The 16,208-nt window shown below is 40.3% G+C and overlaps 1 protein-coding gene across 4 annotated transcripts in view; it reads left to right on the plus strand.

Moving 5' to 3' along the window:
- Positions 1 to 16,208, plus strand: part of LOC126266685 (proton-coupled amino acid transporter 1-like) — a 421,916-nt gene that overhangs the window by 280,657 nt on the left and 125,051 nt on the right. For 2 of the 4 annotated variants that reach the window (XM_049971110.1, XM_049971112.1), the window contains one exon: positions 12,368 to 12,481. In XM_049971110.1, the coding sequence (XP_049827067.1) occupies positions 12,368 to 12,481 (114 nt within the window). The remainder of the gene's footprint in view (positions 1 to 12,367; positions 12,482 to 16,208) is intronic. The other 2 variants (XM_049971111.1, XM_049971113.1) reach the window with 1 other exon arrangement.

Raw genomic sequence — 16,208 nt, forward strand, 5'->3', positions numbered from 1 at the left:
ATCGATCGATCGATAATGCTTCCCTGTTCACTAATTGTTTCACTGTCTACACCATTATTTGCAGCCTGCTCCATTTCCCTATGCACTATTACCAAATTACTACTTTGAACATTAGTTAATTCATTACATGGTGGCGCTAACATACTGCTTTCGTCTTCACTGTCATTGCTCAGTTTACTTTGGAGCCTAGTATTACGTTTTTCACACGCCATTATTGTCACAATATTTGACACGACAACACAGAAAAACACAATTTGAAGAGCAAAAATAAGAGAACACATTAACATAGCACTGAAAATAATATCTAGTTAATTGCAAGCGCAGCTGCGAAATACTTTGTGCAAATCTACATGCATGCCACAACTGTTTTACTGTACAACAATGAAAGACTACAACTACAAAGGAGATTCTCTCTACAATTTCGTTTGGAGTTCTAGTTTTTCATTGTTGTACAGTAAAATAGTTGTGGCATGCTTGTAGACTTGCACCAACTATTTCGCAGCTGCGCTTGCAATTAACTAGATATTATTTTCAATGCTATGTTAATGTGTTTTTTTATTTTGCTCTTCAAATTGTGCTATTCTGTGTTGTCGTGTGAAATATTGTGACAATAATGGCGTGTGAAAAACGTAATACTAGGCTCCAAAGTAAACTGAGAAACAATTAGTGAACAGGGAAGCATTATCGATCGATCGGTCGGCAACAGCTCGCCTCAGGAATCCGAAATGACGGAACACAATATTGTAAATACTGTAGGTCCAGGTTTTAGGTCCTCGCCGTTTTCTCAAATGAGTCAAGACACATTTTCTGCTTGTCAAAATGTGAATTTTGCCGGTGAAAATGCACTGCCAAAAAGCATAGAGAAACAGATTCCAGACACTAATACATTATTATTGCAATTACCGCAACAAATGGAACAAAATCAGACACAAACGCAGCAAAAGCTTCAAAAGTTAGACACAATGGAACAAAAGCTTCAAACGTTAGACTCAGTGGAACATACGCTTGAACAAACACATGAAGATTTAACTACTGAGTTACATAAAATCGAATCGAAATGTCAAAAAGTCTGTAATGACGTAAAAACACAAATTTGTGAGCATTTCCAACCTATTTTTTTGCGGCATGAAAATGCATTACAGAATCACGAAGCAGCCATAAAAGAACTGCAAACTATTGTTCATGAAAATCATGAGACCGTGCAAGCTAAAATTGACTCAGTTGCATCCACCGATTCGGTTACGCAACTTGCAAGAACTCAGGAAAACTTAAAGGACACAGTAGATTCGATTTCAACACAAATGGACACTCTGAAACTTGGTTCAGAAAAACACACTGAGGAAATGTGTTCACTATCGGAGAAAGTAGCCGAACTTTCGGATCAGTTCACTAATTTATCTACGAAGGTAGATGATAATCTGAATGACACAAAACCGGTAGTCTTTAATGACACAGAAGAGTTCGAACAAATTAGGAAATTCAAACAAAATCAGAATCAAATTAATACGCAACACCAAAGAGAAATCCGGGAAGTACAAGATCAATTATTATCAAGGGAGACAGAATAACTTCAGACGCAACAGTTCATCGCGCAGTTACGATTCCGGGAGAAATTCTCCACCACATGAGAGACAAACAAGAAACTATGTAAACTACAGACAAAACGACAGACCTGAATTCCATCAGAACTGGCGGGATTCAAACAGAGCAGGGCACTCTCGACAAGGTGAATTTGTAGAAGTTAGGTCTCCTAATCCCAATAACGACACACGCCAACAAAGAGATAGCAGACAATGACTCGCACCGCAGGCTGCCACGTGCGCCGACTGGCTCAGAGAAAAATAACATAGACGCTAACCTTCAGAAAAGTTCCAGTGTTCTTACTGACGTACACTGCATGATAATTGCGTTCAAGTTGAAACTCTGAGTACTAGGAAGAGTAAAGGTTTACACCACCTTTCACATGTAAAACCGTTAATTGAAAGATAATCGGCTTTTTAACTTTGTCTTTGCCATAAAACTTTTCACTTCACGTTACTAGTATATGTTGTCACACTTTGAAACTATTGTCATGCAATAATGTTTTGAAGTTAACTATCCAGTTTTAATGGAAAAAAAAGAAAGACATATTTATTATGTAACAATGAATGAATGGATGAAAACATGGGAGGGGGGGGGGGAAGTGGCTTTAAATATTTATGTTATTTACTCTTTCAGTACAAACTTTGTTGTAGAAATCGTTATTTACGTGTGGTCATAAAAATTCATTTAGACAGAATTAAGCACATTTAAAATTACGTGAACCTTAGCAACCCTGTAATGCTGATAAATTTAAACTAACTGATTAATAACATTTATTTGAAACTTATTTAAATTAATTTTTTTTACGTATTTCGGCCTTGGCACACATTTTCTAGATGCAGTGGATTTTTTTTTTTTTGAATATTTACTGAATTCTTTCCCGGCGTTAGCTAGGGAACACAAGACTGTCTCTTTTAGCATAAAAATGGTTAAATACAGCCAAGCCGACCTGAACGTTTAATTATCATTGACAAAACACACTTCACTATACGTTTAAGTTATTTGCTTTAGAAATGGAAAGAACCAACAGATTAACAACTTCAACGTTAATTATCCGCCTATGAATGCACAAATGTAAAACCAGTAATAAATTCAGTCAGCCTCAGGATCGCTGAAAAAGAAAAATATTTCGTAATTCACTGCTAATTTTACCTGCTCCCGATTTACGGGTTTGGTTAATTTTATAGCGGCAAATCGTTCGGTCGCGGCACAGCCCAGCAACACCAACGATAATCGCTAAAAGTGCTGAAAATTCTTTAAAGAAATATTATAGATGACATGGGCAAGCTAATTTATATTAGTAATACACAATTTTGATAAATTATAATGTATTTAGACCATAACAATAATCAAAATTACACACCTTTATGATTTCTCCTCTAATGGCGGCTAAAGATAGATACAGACAAACGAAGTCTACTCATTCATATAATGCTACGTCACGGAATCCTCTCTCTCTCGGCTCTAGAGGAAGACGACAAAGAATACACATTATGTAGCGCTTTTTATACTACAGCTGATTTTGAATATCTCTTTGTAATCTTACAACATTATTTTCATCTGTGGCTATATTTTACATTTTTTCATCGCAGATATTAACATATTTCGTAATTACATTATGAGTATAGAAAAATTACAATCGTAAATACATCGAGAATATTATTACAGAAAATATTACAATAATAACCAACGTCCTTCACACAAAATTAAATAACATTTTTTGATAAACAATTACAGTACATTCGAATTGCTTCATAGCGGCGTACATAGTACAATTAAATGTCATTTCATTTTATTAATATTGTGTGTGCTGCCAGGGAACGTTACACAGTCTGTAACCTGTTGTTGTTGTGGTCTTCAGTCCTGAAACTGGTTTGATGCAGCTCTCCATGCTACTCTATCCTGTGCAAGCTTCTTCGTCTCCCAGTACCTACTGCAACCTACATCCTTCTGAATCTGCTTAGTGTAGTCATCTCTTGGACTCCCTCTACGATTTTTACCCTCCACACTGCCCTCCAATACTAAATTGGTGATCCCTTGATGCCTCAGAACATGTCCTACCAACCGATCCATTCTTCTGGTCAAGTTGTGCCACAAACTTCTCTTCTCCCCAATCCGATTCAATACTTCCTCATTAGTTATGTGATCTACCCATCTAATCTTCAGCATTCTTCTGTAGCACCACATTTCGAAAGCTTCTATTCTCTTCTTGTCCAAACTATTTATCGTCCATGATTCACTTCCATACATGGCTACACTCCATACAAATACTTTCAGAAATGACTTCCTGACACTTAAATCTATACTCGATGTTAACAAATTTCTCTTCTTCAGAAACGCTTTCCTTGCCATTGCCAGTCTACATTTTATATCCTCTCTACTTCGACCATCATCAGTTATTTTGTTCCCCAAATAGCAAAACTCCTTTACTATTTTAAGTGTCTCACTTCCTAATCTAATTCCCTCAGCATCACCCGACTTAATTCGACTACATTCCATTATCCTCGTTTTGCTTTTGTTGATGGTCATCTTATATCCTCCTTTCAAGACACTATCCATTCCGTTCAACTGCTCTTCCAAGTCCTTTGCTGTCTCTGACAGAATTACGATGTCATCAGCGAACCTCAAAGTTTTTATTTCTTCTCCATGGGCTTTAATACCTACTCCGAATTTTTCTTTTGTTTCCTTCACTGCTAGCTCAATATACAGATTGAATAACATCGGGGATAGACTACAGCCCTGTCTCACTCCCTTCCCAACCACTGCTTCCCTTTCATGTCCCTCGACTCTTATAACTGCCATCTGGTTTCTGTACAAATTGTAAATAGCCTTTCGCTCCCTGTATTTTACCCCTGCCACCTTCAGAATTTGAAAGAGAGTATTCCAGTCAACATTGTCAAAAGCTTTCTCTAAGTCGACAAATGCTAGAAACGTAGGTTTGCCCTTCCTTAATCTTTCTTCTAAGATAAGTCATAGGGTCGGTATTGCCTCACGTGTTCCAACATATCTACGGAATCCAAACTGATCTTCCCCGAGGTCAGCTTCTACTAGTTTTTCCATTCGTCTGTAAAGAACTCGCATTAGTATTTTGCAGCTGTGACTTATTAAACTGATAGTTCGGTAATTTTCACATCTGTCGACACCTGCTTTCTTTGGGATTGGAATTATTATATTCTTCTTGACGTCTGAGGGTATTTTGCCTGTCTCATACATCTTGCTCACCAGATGGTAGAGTTTTGACGGGACTGACTCTCCCAAGGCCGTCAGTAGTTCCAATGGAATGTTGTCTACTCCAGGGGCCTTGTTTCGACTCAGGTCTTTCAGTGCTCTGTCAAACTCTTCACGCAGTATCCTATCTCCGATTTCATCTTCATCTACATCCTCTTCCATTTCCATAATATTGTCCTCAAGTACATCGCCCCTGTATAGACCCTCTATATACTCCTTGCACCTTTCTGCTTTCCCTTCTTTGGTTAGAACTGGGTTTCCATCTGAGCTCTTAATATTCATACAAGTGGTTCTCTTCTCTCCAAAGGTCTCTTTAATTTTCCTGTAGGCAGTATCTATCTTACCCCTAGTGAGATAAGCCTCTACATCCTTACATTTGTCCTCTAGCCATTCTTGCTTACCCATTTTGCACTTCCTGTCGATGTCATTTTTGAGACGTTTGTATTCCTTTTTGCCTGCTTCATTTACTGCATTATTATATTTTCTCCTTTCATCAATTAAATTCAATATTTCTTCTGTTACCCAAGGATTTCTACTAGCCCTCGTCTTTTTACCTACTTGATCCTCTGTTGCCTTCACTACTTCATCCCTCAAAGCTACCCATTCTTCTTCTATTGTATTTCTTTCCCCCATTCCTGTCAATTTCTCCCTTATGCTCTCCTTGAAACTCCGTACAACCTCTGGTTCTTTTAGTTTATCCAGGTCCCATCTCCTTAAATTCCCACCTTTTTGCAGTTTCTTCAGTTTTAATCTACAGGTCATAACCAACAGATTGTGGTCAGAGTCCACACCTGCCCCTGGAAATGTCGTACAATTGAAAACCTGGTTCCCAAATCTCTGTCGTACCATTATATAATCTATCTGAAACCTGTCAGTATCTCCAGGCTTCTTCCATGTATTCAGCCTTCTTTTATGATTCTTGAACCAAGTGTTACCTATGATTAAGTTGTGCTCTGTGCAAAATTCTACCAGGCGGCTTCCTCTTTCATTTCTTTGCCCGTGTCCATATTCACCTACTACGTTTCCTTCTGTCCCTTTTCCTACTACCGAATTCCAGTCACCCATGACTATTAAATTTTCGTCACCCTTCACTATTTGAATAATTTATTTTATTTGATCATACATTTCTTCAATTTCTTCGTCATCTGCAGAGCTAGTTTGCATATAAACTTGTACTACTGTAGTACGTGTGGGCTTCGTGTCTATCTTGGCCACAATAATGCGTTCACTATGTTGTTTGTAGTAGCTTACCTGCATTCCTATTTTCCTATTCATTATTAAACCTACTCCTTCATTACCCCTATTTGATTTTGTGTTAATAACCCTGTGGTCACCTGACCAGAAGTCTTGTTCCTCCTGCCACCGATCTTCACTAATTCCCACTATATCTAACTTTAACCTATCCATTTCCCTTTTTAAATTTTCTAACCTACCTGCCCGATTAAGGGATCTGACATTCCACGCTCCGACCCGTAGAACGGCAGTTTTCTTTCTCCTGATAACGACATCCTCTTGAGTAGTCCCACCCGGAGATCCGAATGGGGAACTATTTTACCTCCAGAATATTTTACCCAAGAGGATGCCATCATCATTTAATCATACAGTGAAGCTGCATGCCCTCGGGAAAAATTACGGCTGTAGTTTCCCCTTGCTTTCAGCCGTTCGCAGTACCAGCACAGCAAGGCTGTTTTGGTTAATGTTGCAAGGCCAGATCAGTCAATCATCCAGACTGTTGCCCCTGCAACTACAGAAAAGGCTGCTGCCCCTCTTCAGGAACCATACGTTTGTCAGGCCTCTCAACAGATACCCCTCCGTTGTGGTTGCACCTACGGTACGGCTATCTGTATCGCTGAGCCACGCAAGCCTCCACACCAACGGCAAGGTCCATGGTTCATGGGGGGGGGGGGGGGGGGGGGGGCTCTGTAACCTACGGAACATATTCAGACAGTAATTACCACTGCATTGAGATAGTGAACAGAGGACACAGTGTTACTGTGTGTGTGCATTTTTGCTTGATAGTTGCACGATTACTAACGACTATAAGGCTTACATACTTAGAACATATACTGCTAGTGAGATTTTAATGCAACATTTTGGTTTACTGGAAAAGACATTCCTTATTTGAAATAGTTTTTGTGACATTAAAGATGACTTAGTATTTGGTTTTTTGACAGCTACACGATTTTATCACGACGCTACCAATGAGTGACAATTAACAATGTTGCTTTTGCGGTGTTTCTGTTTTATATCTGCACAGTTTTTCTGAATTCTTCTGGAAAGGAAAACATGTTCTAGTAGTAACTTTTGTGGTATACCTACAATGAGACAGCCTTTTCTGTAGCACAACAATACGTTACAGCACAGTACTTTCTTCATCACGGCAATAAGCGTAATAACTAATATATTTATACGCAGAGCATTTCACTTTTGTTTATCATGAGGTAGGTACATTGACTTCTGCGGAACTTAGCTTTCGGAGGACGATAACTACGACACTTTCACAGAATTATCTTACAGCAAGACGCACATTTAGCGCTACACGACACACATTTGAGTGATTAATTTTGTACTTGAACCATTTATTTTTCAAGATTTTTGAATTACAAAGAAAGTTTTCCATGATACATTTCATTCCAATGCTATAATCTGTAACACCTGAAGGTATAATTACATTAATCCTAAAGGGGGTACACGCTTACTTTGTGTACCATGTGTTTAGCAAACACAAGGAGCCCTACCTAATATGGTATTTGCTTATACAACTTTACACATCGGTACCATATTTCTCTAACACAGAATTACACAGCTATCTGATCATTTAACTGAGAGAGACAAATATTTATTTTATACATCAGTGACAGATGTTTACGTAATTACACAGTTGGATAACTTCACACTTATGAAATTGTATTTTGTCTATACTTTGTGAAATGTTCATATCTTTTCGGAACCATTGTGATACTATGAGAGCTTTGAATGATGTATTTGGTATGAGATCATGATTTTTAAAGTACGTTTGAGGTAGATGACACTATTGAAATGAGCAGAGAATTTTTTAGGTTTTGAAATTATTGGAGGAAGCTACGACGATTTTGAGATTTGGTTGAGGTTTTATGACGTTATGATGACGATGTGTATTACGCTGTTGCGGTATGTTTATGATCAATAAGTTGATGCTATATGAGGAATTTGATTATGCTACGTATTTATTATGATGAAATACTGAAGAAGTGTCTACGAATATGTATATGTGTAATAAAGCAATGAATAATGAGTAGTGGTTAGGGACTCTGGTTTGTGAAAAAGGTTGTTGGAAACCAAGAATCGTACTTTAAGAGTTATGAAATGTATGTAAATGCGTGAATGTATTACAATACCGACGATAATTTGTTTGGTCACTGTTATATCAATAGGATTTTGTTTCTACAGATTTGAAACGCAAATTCTCGACATTTTTATATGAGACTATCACTGTAGCGCAAACTGCTGTGGTAAATATTTCGGTAAGAAAGTTAAGTGACCACCTGCACGTAATGCGTTGTGGGCGCCAAGTTGAGAGATAGTCGTCGGACAAAAGAAAGCCATTAGGTGGAGAAAAAAAAGTGAGCATTATCCTCGCTATTGACATTCCTTTGTAGAAAGCATCGCAAATACGACACTGTCGTTACTTGGAAAGATACTTACATCTGCACACCTGATTATGACAAGCGTCTTTCTACGAGAATTGAGAGAATTTTTTACTATCTTATGAATTGCCATATGGCTAATGAATGATGTTTTATGCCTTCCTTTGTACATATTTGCTCATTTTGTTAATATTTAGTCTCTAGCTGCACTGCAGCATTGGTTAAAATAAAATTCAATAGATGTACTAATGTCACTATTTTCTGTCTACAGACCCAGTAAACAATAATTTTATGATGTACCTTCGTAGAAAAGAGAGCGCAAATAGACATTCCTTTCAAAGGAGTTCCATAAATAATTTTTTAATAACTTAGTAACTTTCTTGCATAGTAAGTTTTTTTGATGCATCACACTAGTGTTAAGATGTGACATAGGTATTAGACATGGCCATTTTTACTGAAAAATTTTTTCTGCTTGAGATTTGTCATGTTTAGGTATAAGTTATTGCATTTGCTGCTGCTGTTTGTCAGGCATAGTGCTACTAAATTTCACTTTGTATTACTCTGTTAAGCCAGTTTTACTACTGATTTACTTTTCTTGTTGCTGCACATTGGCTCATATTAGTTGTAATATTGCAATTTCTCTGCTAATTTAGATTTAGTGCTGCTTTCTTTGCCAATTTGCATTTTTTTGTCCTTGCTGTTTGTGTTAATTTGTTATGTGCTGCTGCATTGCCGCGCCCCTTGGTATATATATCTGAGCTCAGTAGATTTAAGTTAGCTTAAGAGGGGGTAGTCTATATAAGAAACTAGCTATGATGAATTGGAAGAAATGCATTGAGAAAATATAAGAAAATGGTTTGGCCAAAAAAGTAGTGTACAGTGGAGAAAAACTATTTTTGAAAGAGGATGTGAACAGAATACAGAAAGCATGCTTGCATAAGATATTTTTTTTGGCTGGAGCAAATGTTGAAATAAGAGGGACGATCTTAGGAATGAAGTTTTGGGTTGGACTGCAGTACCAAATGTCACACTGAAAACAAACCCTGTCCTGTACCTTTGTGTTATTATGTTATGTGAATTTGTGTTTTTCCTTTCTTTATGTGTTTAGCTAATAAGATTTACGTTCTAGAATTTTTCTGATGTTTAGACATTATTTATTCTGTTTTGTTTTAATGCTCATGTGTAAAGTTGATGTTTCAAAAGTTATTCTGATTTTTTATATATGCACTTATGTCATAATACTTGTAACACTGATGTACATGTTTATACATATTGTTTTGTAGAGCCCCTATTACTACAAATGTTAGCTGTATTATTATGTTTTTATGATGTTTTCTGTATGCCTGTAATTGTATTCTCATTTTATAAAATTGTAATGGACACCAGTTCATCAAATTAAGTAACTTGTAAGTTACATTTCACTGCACACGTTTCTGTTGGTCATAGTATATGGGCAATATGTGAGACGTAGGGACTGATAATGTTTGCACGTGTGTTAATAATTCAGCAAGGGACTGGTTAACAGCATTGCTGGTTCTAAGGACAATTAAAAAAAAACTTTGTGAGTGCACAAGTGGTGGTTTATGGACTTGCTATATTCTCTGCAAGACTCTTCGATGGTGATTGTGCACCTGCACAGACACAGCAGATGGCTGCTGGCCATCTCTACAAGGACTACAATGGGTCTACACCTTTGATGACTCACCAATACCATTATTTCTACAAGGACTGCAGTGGGTCTGCACCTCTGATGGCCCACCAATACCACAATGTCTACCAAAACTGCAGTGGATCTGCTCTGTGATGACCTACCTACCAATATTCTTCAAAACTTCGACTGACTCTGCGGTGGGTTTAGTCTCTTGTGGCCCATTACCTGTCTGCATGTCGAGAGTCAGCACTGTCTTTCCGTTGGAAGGACAACACTACTTCTTCAAGACTGCATGGACAAGCTTTATTCTGCTGGAAAATGATACCATGACAATGTAGTATAAGAGACAGGACGCAGGATGTCCGTGACATACTGTTGTGCTATCGGAGTTCTTCTAAGCACTTCCATCCACGATCTGAAGTCATACCTGATGGCTCCTCCGCCATAACATCAGGAGTTACACAGCCGAGCCTCTACCCAGACAGCTGTGCTACTCGCCCGTGGTGGTCATCTGGTGGTAGTGCAGAACAGAAAAAAACTGCTGAACACAATGCGACATTGAAACTTCCTGGCAGATTAAAACTGTGTGCCGGACCGAGACTCGAACTCGGGACCTTTGCCTTCGCGGGCAAGTGCTGTACCAACTGAGCTACCGAAGCACGACTCACGCCCCCTCCTCACACCTTTACTTCTGCCAGTACCTCGTCTCCTACCTTCCAAACTTTACAGAAGCTCTTCTGCGAACTTGCAGAACTAGCACTCTTGAAAGAAAGGATATTGCGGAGACATGGCTTAGCCACAGCCTCGGGGATATTTCCAGAATGAGATTTTCACTCTGCAGCGGAGTGTGCGCTGACATGAAACTTCTTGGTAGATTAAAACTGTGTGCCGAATCGAGACATTCCCGCGAAAGGCAAAGGTCTCGAGTTCGAGTCTCGGTCCAGCACACAGTTTTAATCTGCCAGGAAGTTTCATATCAGCGCACTCTCCGCTGCAGAGTGAAAATCTCACAATGCGACATTATTCATCAGTAGTTCATCCTTCCCAATCACGGCAGCCTACACATCGGAAAGTAATCCCTTAGTCTGACTGGTGATACTCTACGATCAACGGTACAGGATGACACATAATTTTTCAGGGAGAGCATTAATTGCTCGCGGGTGGCTGGCGCAGATGTTAAGGGGGAACGACGTTCTTGCCCATAATACGGCGATCCTCCCTTCTGGTCGTCAGTTGTGGTCGACCAGAACATTGACGAGTATGCCTGCCATCACATTCCCTTCCCTTGCAGTCCGACATGGAGTCACTGTCACATCCAAATTCCCTTCAAATCTTGATACTACACGATTACATCAGCCGAGCAAATGGACACACACAATAATGAGCCCTTCAGATAACGCTGTCTCACACGCATACGTGGCATCTCTGTATCCTTCACTGCGAGCGCTCGAGATGTGACGCTGTGACTTACATTCCCGCCGAAGCACGAAGCTTAATTGGCAACCGACCTTGGCTTACTTCACTTTTTTTGTCACGCACTGTATATCGCAAAGATACGTACAATCCACCAATAGTGGGGTGTTTATTGCAACGAAAGAAATATTTTAGATCCAAAATGAATCCGGCTGGGAACTGATACGATCAAGAGGTGCCGACGAGGGCGAACTTAGACTAATAATCGGCCGGCCAGTGTGGCCAAGCGGTTCTAGGCGCTCCAGTCTGGAACAGCGCGACCGCTACGGTCGCAGGTGTGTGATGTCCTTAGGTTAGTTACGTTTAAGTAGTTCTAAGTGCTAGGGGACTGATGACCTCAGATGTTAAGTCCCATGGCGCTCAGAGCCGTTTGAATCATTTGACAGTGCATCTATTGCTTTTCAAAAGTCAAGGTACACATAATCAACCTTGGCGCCGTTGTCTAGCGCGCTCTAGAGTTTAGGAATAGAGCGAGGCGTTTCGCAAGTCATGTTTGTCTTTATAGAGGAGATTTTCGTTTTCCCGAAACTTCGTAATAACTTACCTTGAACCGTGATCCAGTAACATTATTTCTATGAAATGTAATCACTTTAGAGTGTGTCAGCACATCATTTCGGTCAATAAAACTTCCTGTCAGTGCACGATTATCTACTCTTTGTGGTAAGGCAGACATACCAACTGAATACGTTTCCCCTCACATGGGACAGCTGTGTCGCAACTCAGCTCCCTACTCTAGAGCCTTGATTTCTTGGTCTCTTCTTGCGAGATCCCACCAAACATTTATCAGAGTGACATCGGTGTGTTGCAGCAGCAGCGTGGATGACCTCAAGACGCTGGGAGGCGACGCGACGCGCATCGGCGAGTCGCAGGCGGCACTCACGGAGGCCGACGGCGACCACATCGTCGCTTCGCACCCCACATCGTGAGTATCGTCTCTGTTCTCAGACCGCATCGTACGTAGTCGCGTCCAGACGCACAGGTATTAGTCACGCTGCACCTCGTTGCTAATTTCGCACTCCACAACTGAAATACCAGACTGCTGTTTTATATACACGTAGCACTGAACTGACTCAACAGCGGCACAACTTGACAGTTTTCTCTTATACAAATCATTGCTAAACATGAAAGAATATTCCAGAATTTGAAACACGAACATCTGCTAGCATGAGTTTCTTAGAATTAGATACCTTAGGGGTTGCGAAGCAACTCAAATCGCTTAATACGGGCAAGTCTTCAGGTCCAGATTGTATACCGATTAGGTTCCTTTCAGATTACGCTGATACTATAGCTCCCTACTTAGCACTCATATACAACCGCTCGCTCACCGATAGATCTGTACCTACAGATTGGAAAATTGCGCAGGTCGCACCAGTGTTTAAGAAGGGTAGTAGGAGTAATCCATTTAACTACAGACCTATATCATTGACGTCGGTTTGCAGTAGGGTTTTGGAGCATATACTGTATTCAAACATTATGAACCACCTCGAAGGGAACGATCTATTGACACGTAATCAGCATGGCTTCAGAAAACATCGCTCTTGTGCAACGCAGCTAGCTCTTTATTCGCACGAAGTAATGGCCGCTATCGACAGGGGATCTCAAGTTGATTCCGTATTTCTAGATTTCCGGAAAGCTTTTGACACCGTTCCTCACAAGCGACTTCTAATCAAGCTGCGGACCTATGGGGTATCGTCTCAGTTGTGCGACTGGATTCGTGATTTCCTGTCAGGAAGGTCGCAGTTCGTAGTAATAGACGGCAAATCATCGAGTAAAACTGAAGTGATATCAGGTGTTCCCCAGGGAAGCGTCCTGGGACCTCTACTGTTCCTGATCTATATAAATGACCTGGGTGACAATCTGAGCAGTTCTCTTAGACTGTTCGCGGATGATGCTGTAATTTACCGTCTAGTAAGGTCATCCGAAGACCAGTATCAGCTGCAAAGCGATTTAGAAAAGATTGCTGTATGGTGTGTCAGGTGGCAGTTGACGCTAAATAACGAAAAGTGTGAGATGATCCACATGAGTTCCAAAAGAAATCCGTTGGAATTCGATTACTCGATAAATAGTACAATTCTCAAGGCTGTCAATTCAACTAAGTACCTGGGTGTTAAAATTACGAACAACTTCAGTTGGAAGGACCACATAGATAATATTGTCGGGAAGGCGAGCCAAAGGTTGCGTTTCATTGGCAGGACACTTAGCAGATGCAACAAGTCCACTAAAGAGACAGCTTACACTACACTCGTTCGTCCTCTGTTAGAATATTGCTGCGCGGTGTGGGATCCTTACCAGGTGGGATTGACGGAGGACATCGAAAGGGTGCAAAAAAGGGCAGCTCGTTTTGTATTATCGCGTTATAGGGGAGAGAGTGTGGCAGATATGGTAAGCGAGTTGGGATGGAAGTCATTACAACATAGACGTTTTTCGTCGCGGCGAGACCTTCTTACGAAATTTCAGTCACCAACTTTCTCTTCCGAATGCGAAAATATTTTGTTGAGCCCAACCTACATAGGTAGGAATGATCATCAAAATAAAATAAGAGAAATCAGAGCTCGAACAGAAAGGTTTAGGTGTTCGTTTTTCCCGCTCGCTGTTCGGGAGTGGAATAGTAGAGAGATAGTATGATTGTGGTTCGATGAACCCTCTGCCAAGCACTTAAATGTGAATTGCAGAGTAGTCATGTAGATGTAGATGTAGATGCATGTAGATGTAGATAACTTAAAGAACAACCCCCAGGACCGCCTGCAGACCGAACCCAAGGTAATGAATGGGTACTCTGGCATCTTTACTGGAGTACATGGCCTTGATCTGCCCTCAGAGCTCCTCTTCTCGCCAAGATGAACATGAGAGAAGCGTTCAATCAGTTCGAAAGTAAAATTAAGAAAAGAAATCTGACTGAAAAATCCAAGAATTTTTATCTTACTTAAAATCAGTATGCGGATCGAAATCATCTATTCAGTTGCTCAGTGACCAAACGGGCATCGGAACGGAAGTCGCCACGGAGAAAAAATTCGGTCTTCCGACAGTCTGTTACAGCGGAAGACTTCTTTCCTTTCAGTCATCGCACCAACCGCTAAATGGCAGATACTGGCATAAGTTATCGTGTAATGGAAAATCAACTAAAGTCATTCAATAGAGGAAAGGCATCTGGTAAAGTAAATTTCCTTGCCGTGTTTATGTAATAAAAAGACTCACTTTTGTCTTGAGATATGATGATACAATATGCATATCAGAGTTAATCTCAATTTATATTATACCTTTGAGCTTTTACATGAGATTTTGGGGAAGAAGAGGTCGCTGGAGCTGCGAAGCATTCAAAGCGACTTGGAAAAAGATGAACGCAACCTAATAGTCGTCAGGCGTATTTTTCTCTGTCGTTTTGGCAGATATCTGCAAATTCGTTTTTGCGGTTTGTACCTGGAGTCAGCCCAAACAATTACTGTTCATCACGTCTGTCGTGAGGCGTCCAATGTCCACCGTAAGCAGCGGTTTGTTTCCATTACAAACAAAATGATTTTTAAACAGGAATTTTACGTGCCTATTCGATAGAGCGGCTCCAGATTAGTCTAGTGGGATTTTCTTTTTATTGATACCTGTTAATAGGGGTGGTAAAACGTGAAGAATAACTATTACTCCAGCAGCGGCTGAGCACCTCTGCTTCGTGGTGGTAGCCTGGGCAGTGCTGGAGTACTGGACATTCCTCGTGTTTTACTCTCCATGTCAATGCATAGCGATAAAAGGAAAATCGCACTAGACTAATCGGGGACCACTCTATAGAATGGGCACGGAAAATTCCACTTTAAAAATAATTTCGTTTGTGACAAACCAAAAAAACAACGCTTCCCGTCGACATTGGACGTCGCATAAAAGACGTGCAAGCAGTGTTTGTTTGTGTTGACTCCAGGTACAAACTGCAAAAAACCAATTTGCAAATATCTGCCGCAAAAGCAGAGAAAATTTGCCTGATGACTCTTAGAAGATACGCTCTGTTTATTGTAACTTGTGACAACTCAGTGTCTCTAAAACAATAACGCATCGTGTGACAAAAATACTCTGGGTGAGAATTTAATATTAGTAAAGGGGGTCATCCGTCTGTGCTACAAGTGGGCACCTCCTAACCACCTCTCGTAGGTGCGCAGCTTCAGCTTTGTATTTTACAATGGGAACCCCCCCCCCCCCCCCCACCACCACCACCATTTATACTGCGTATTCAGAATCCTTCACCAAAGACTACACACCGTTAACTCAACAATTGTTTTCCATTCGTGGTACGTGGCACTGTAATCACTAACCAAGTGTACCTACTTTTACAACTAAGATATTAAGGTATTGGTTTGTGTTTACCTGTTGGTATTTATTTTCGAAATTTAATTTAGTGTTCAAATTTGATTGTACAGTAGAATATGGTTAGCCGCATCAATGTTTAGTTAGAGCATACGATTAGCGTGATGCAGGAACAAAGACGCGGATGTAATAGTTTTCTGTTTCCATCTGGTTGCTTGGATTTCAGTGACGCCCCTTGCCTCGCACCACGATAGTGCTTAGTATCAGTGATTATCCATGCCAGCAGCGCCTATCAGTATCACCTCATGCACATTTTACTGCAATACAATGCTTCTGGATTTTATACAGCCGGTGGACGTATAGCG

The sequence above is a fragment of the Schistocerca gregaria genome, chromosome 4 (genome assembly GCF_023897955.1).
Source record: "Schistocerca gregaria isolate iqSchGreg1 chromosome 4, iqSchGreg1.2, whole genome shotgun sequence".
Classification (NCBI taxonomy): Eukaryota; Metazoa; Arthropoda; class Insecta; order Orthoptera; family Acrididae; genus Schistocerca; species Schistocerca gregaria.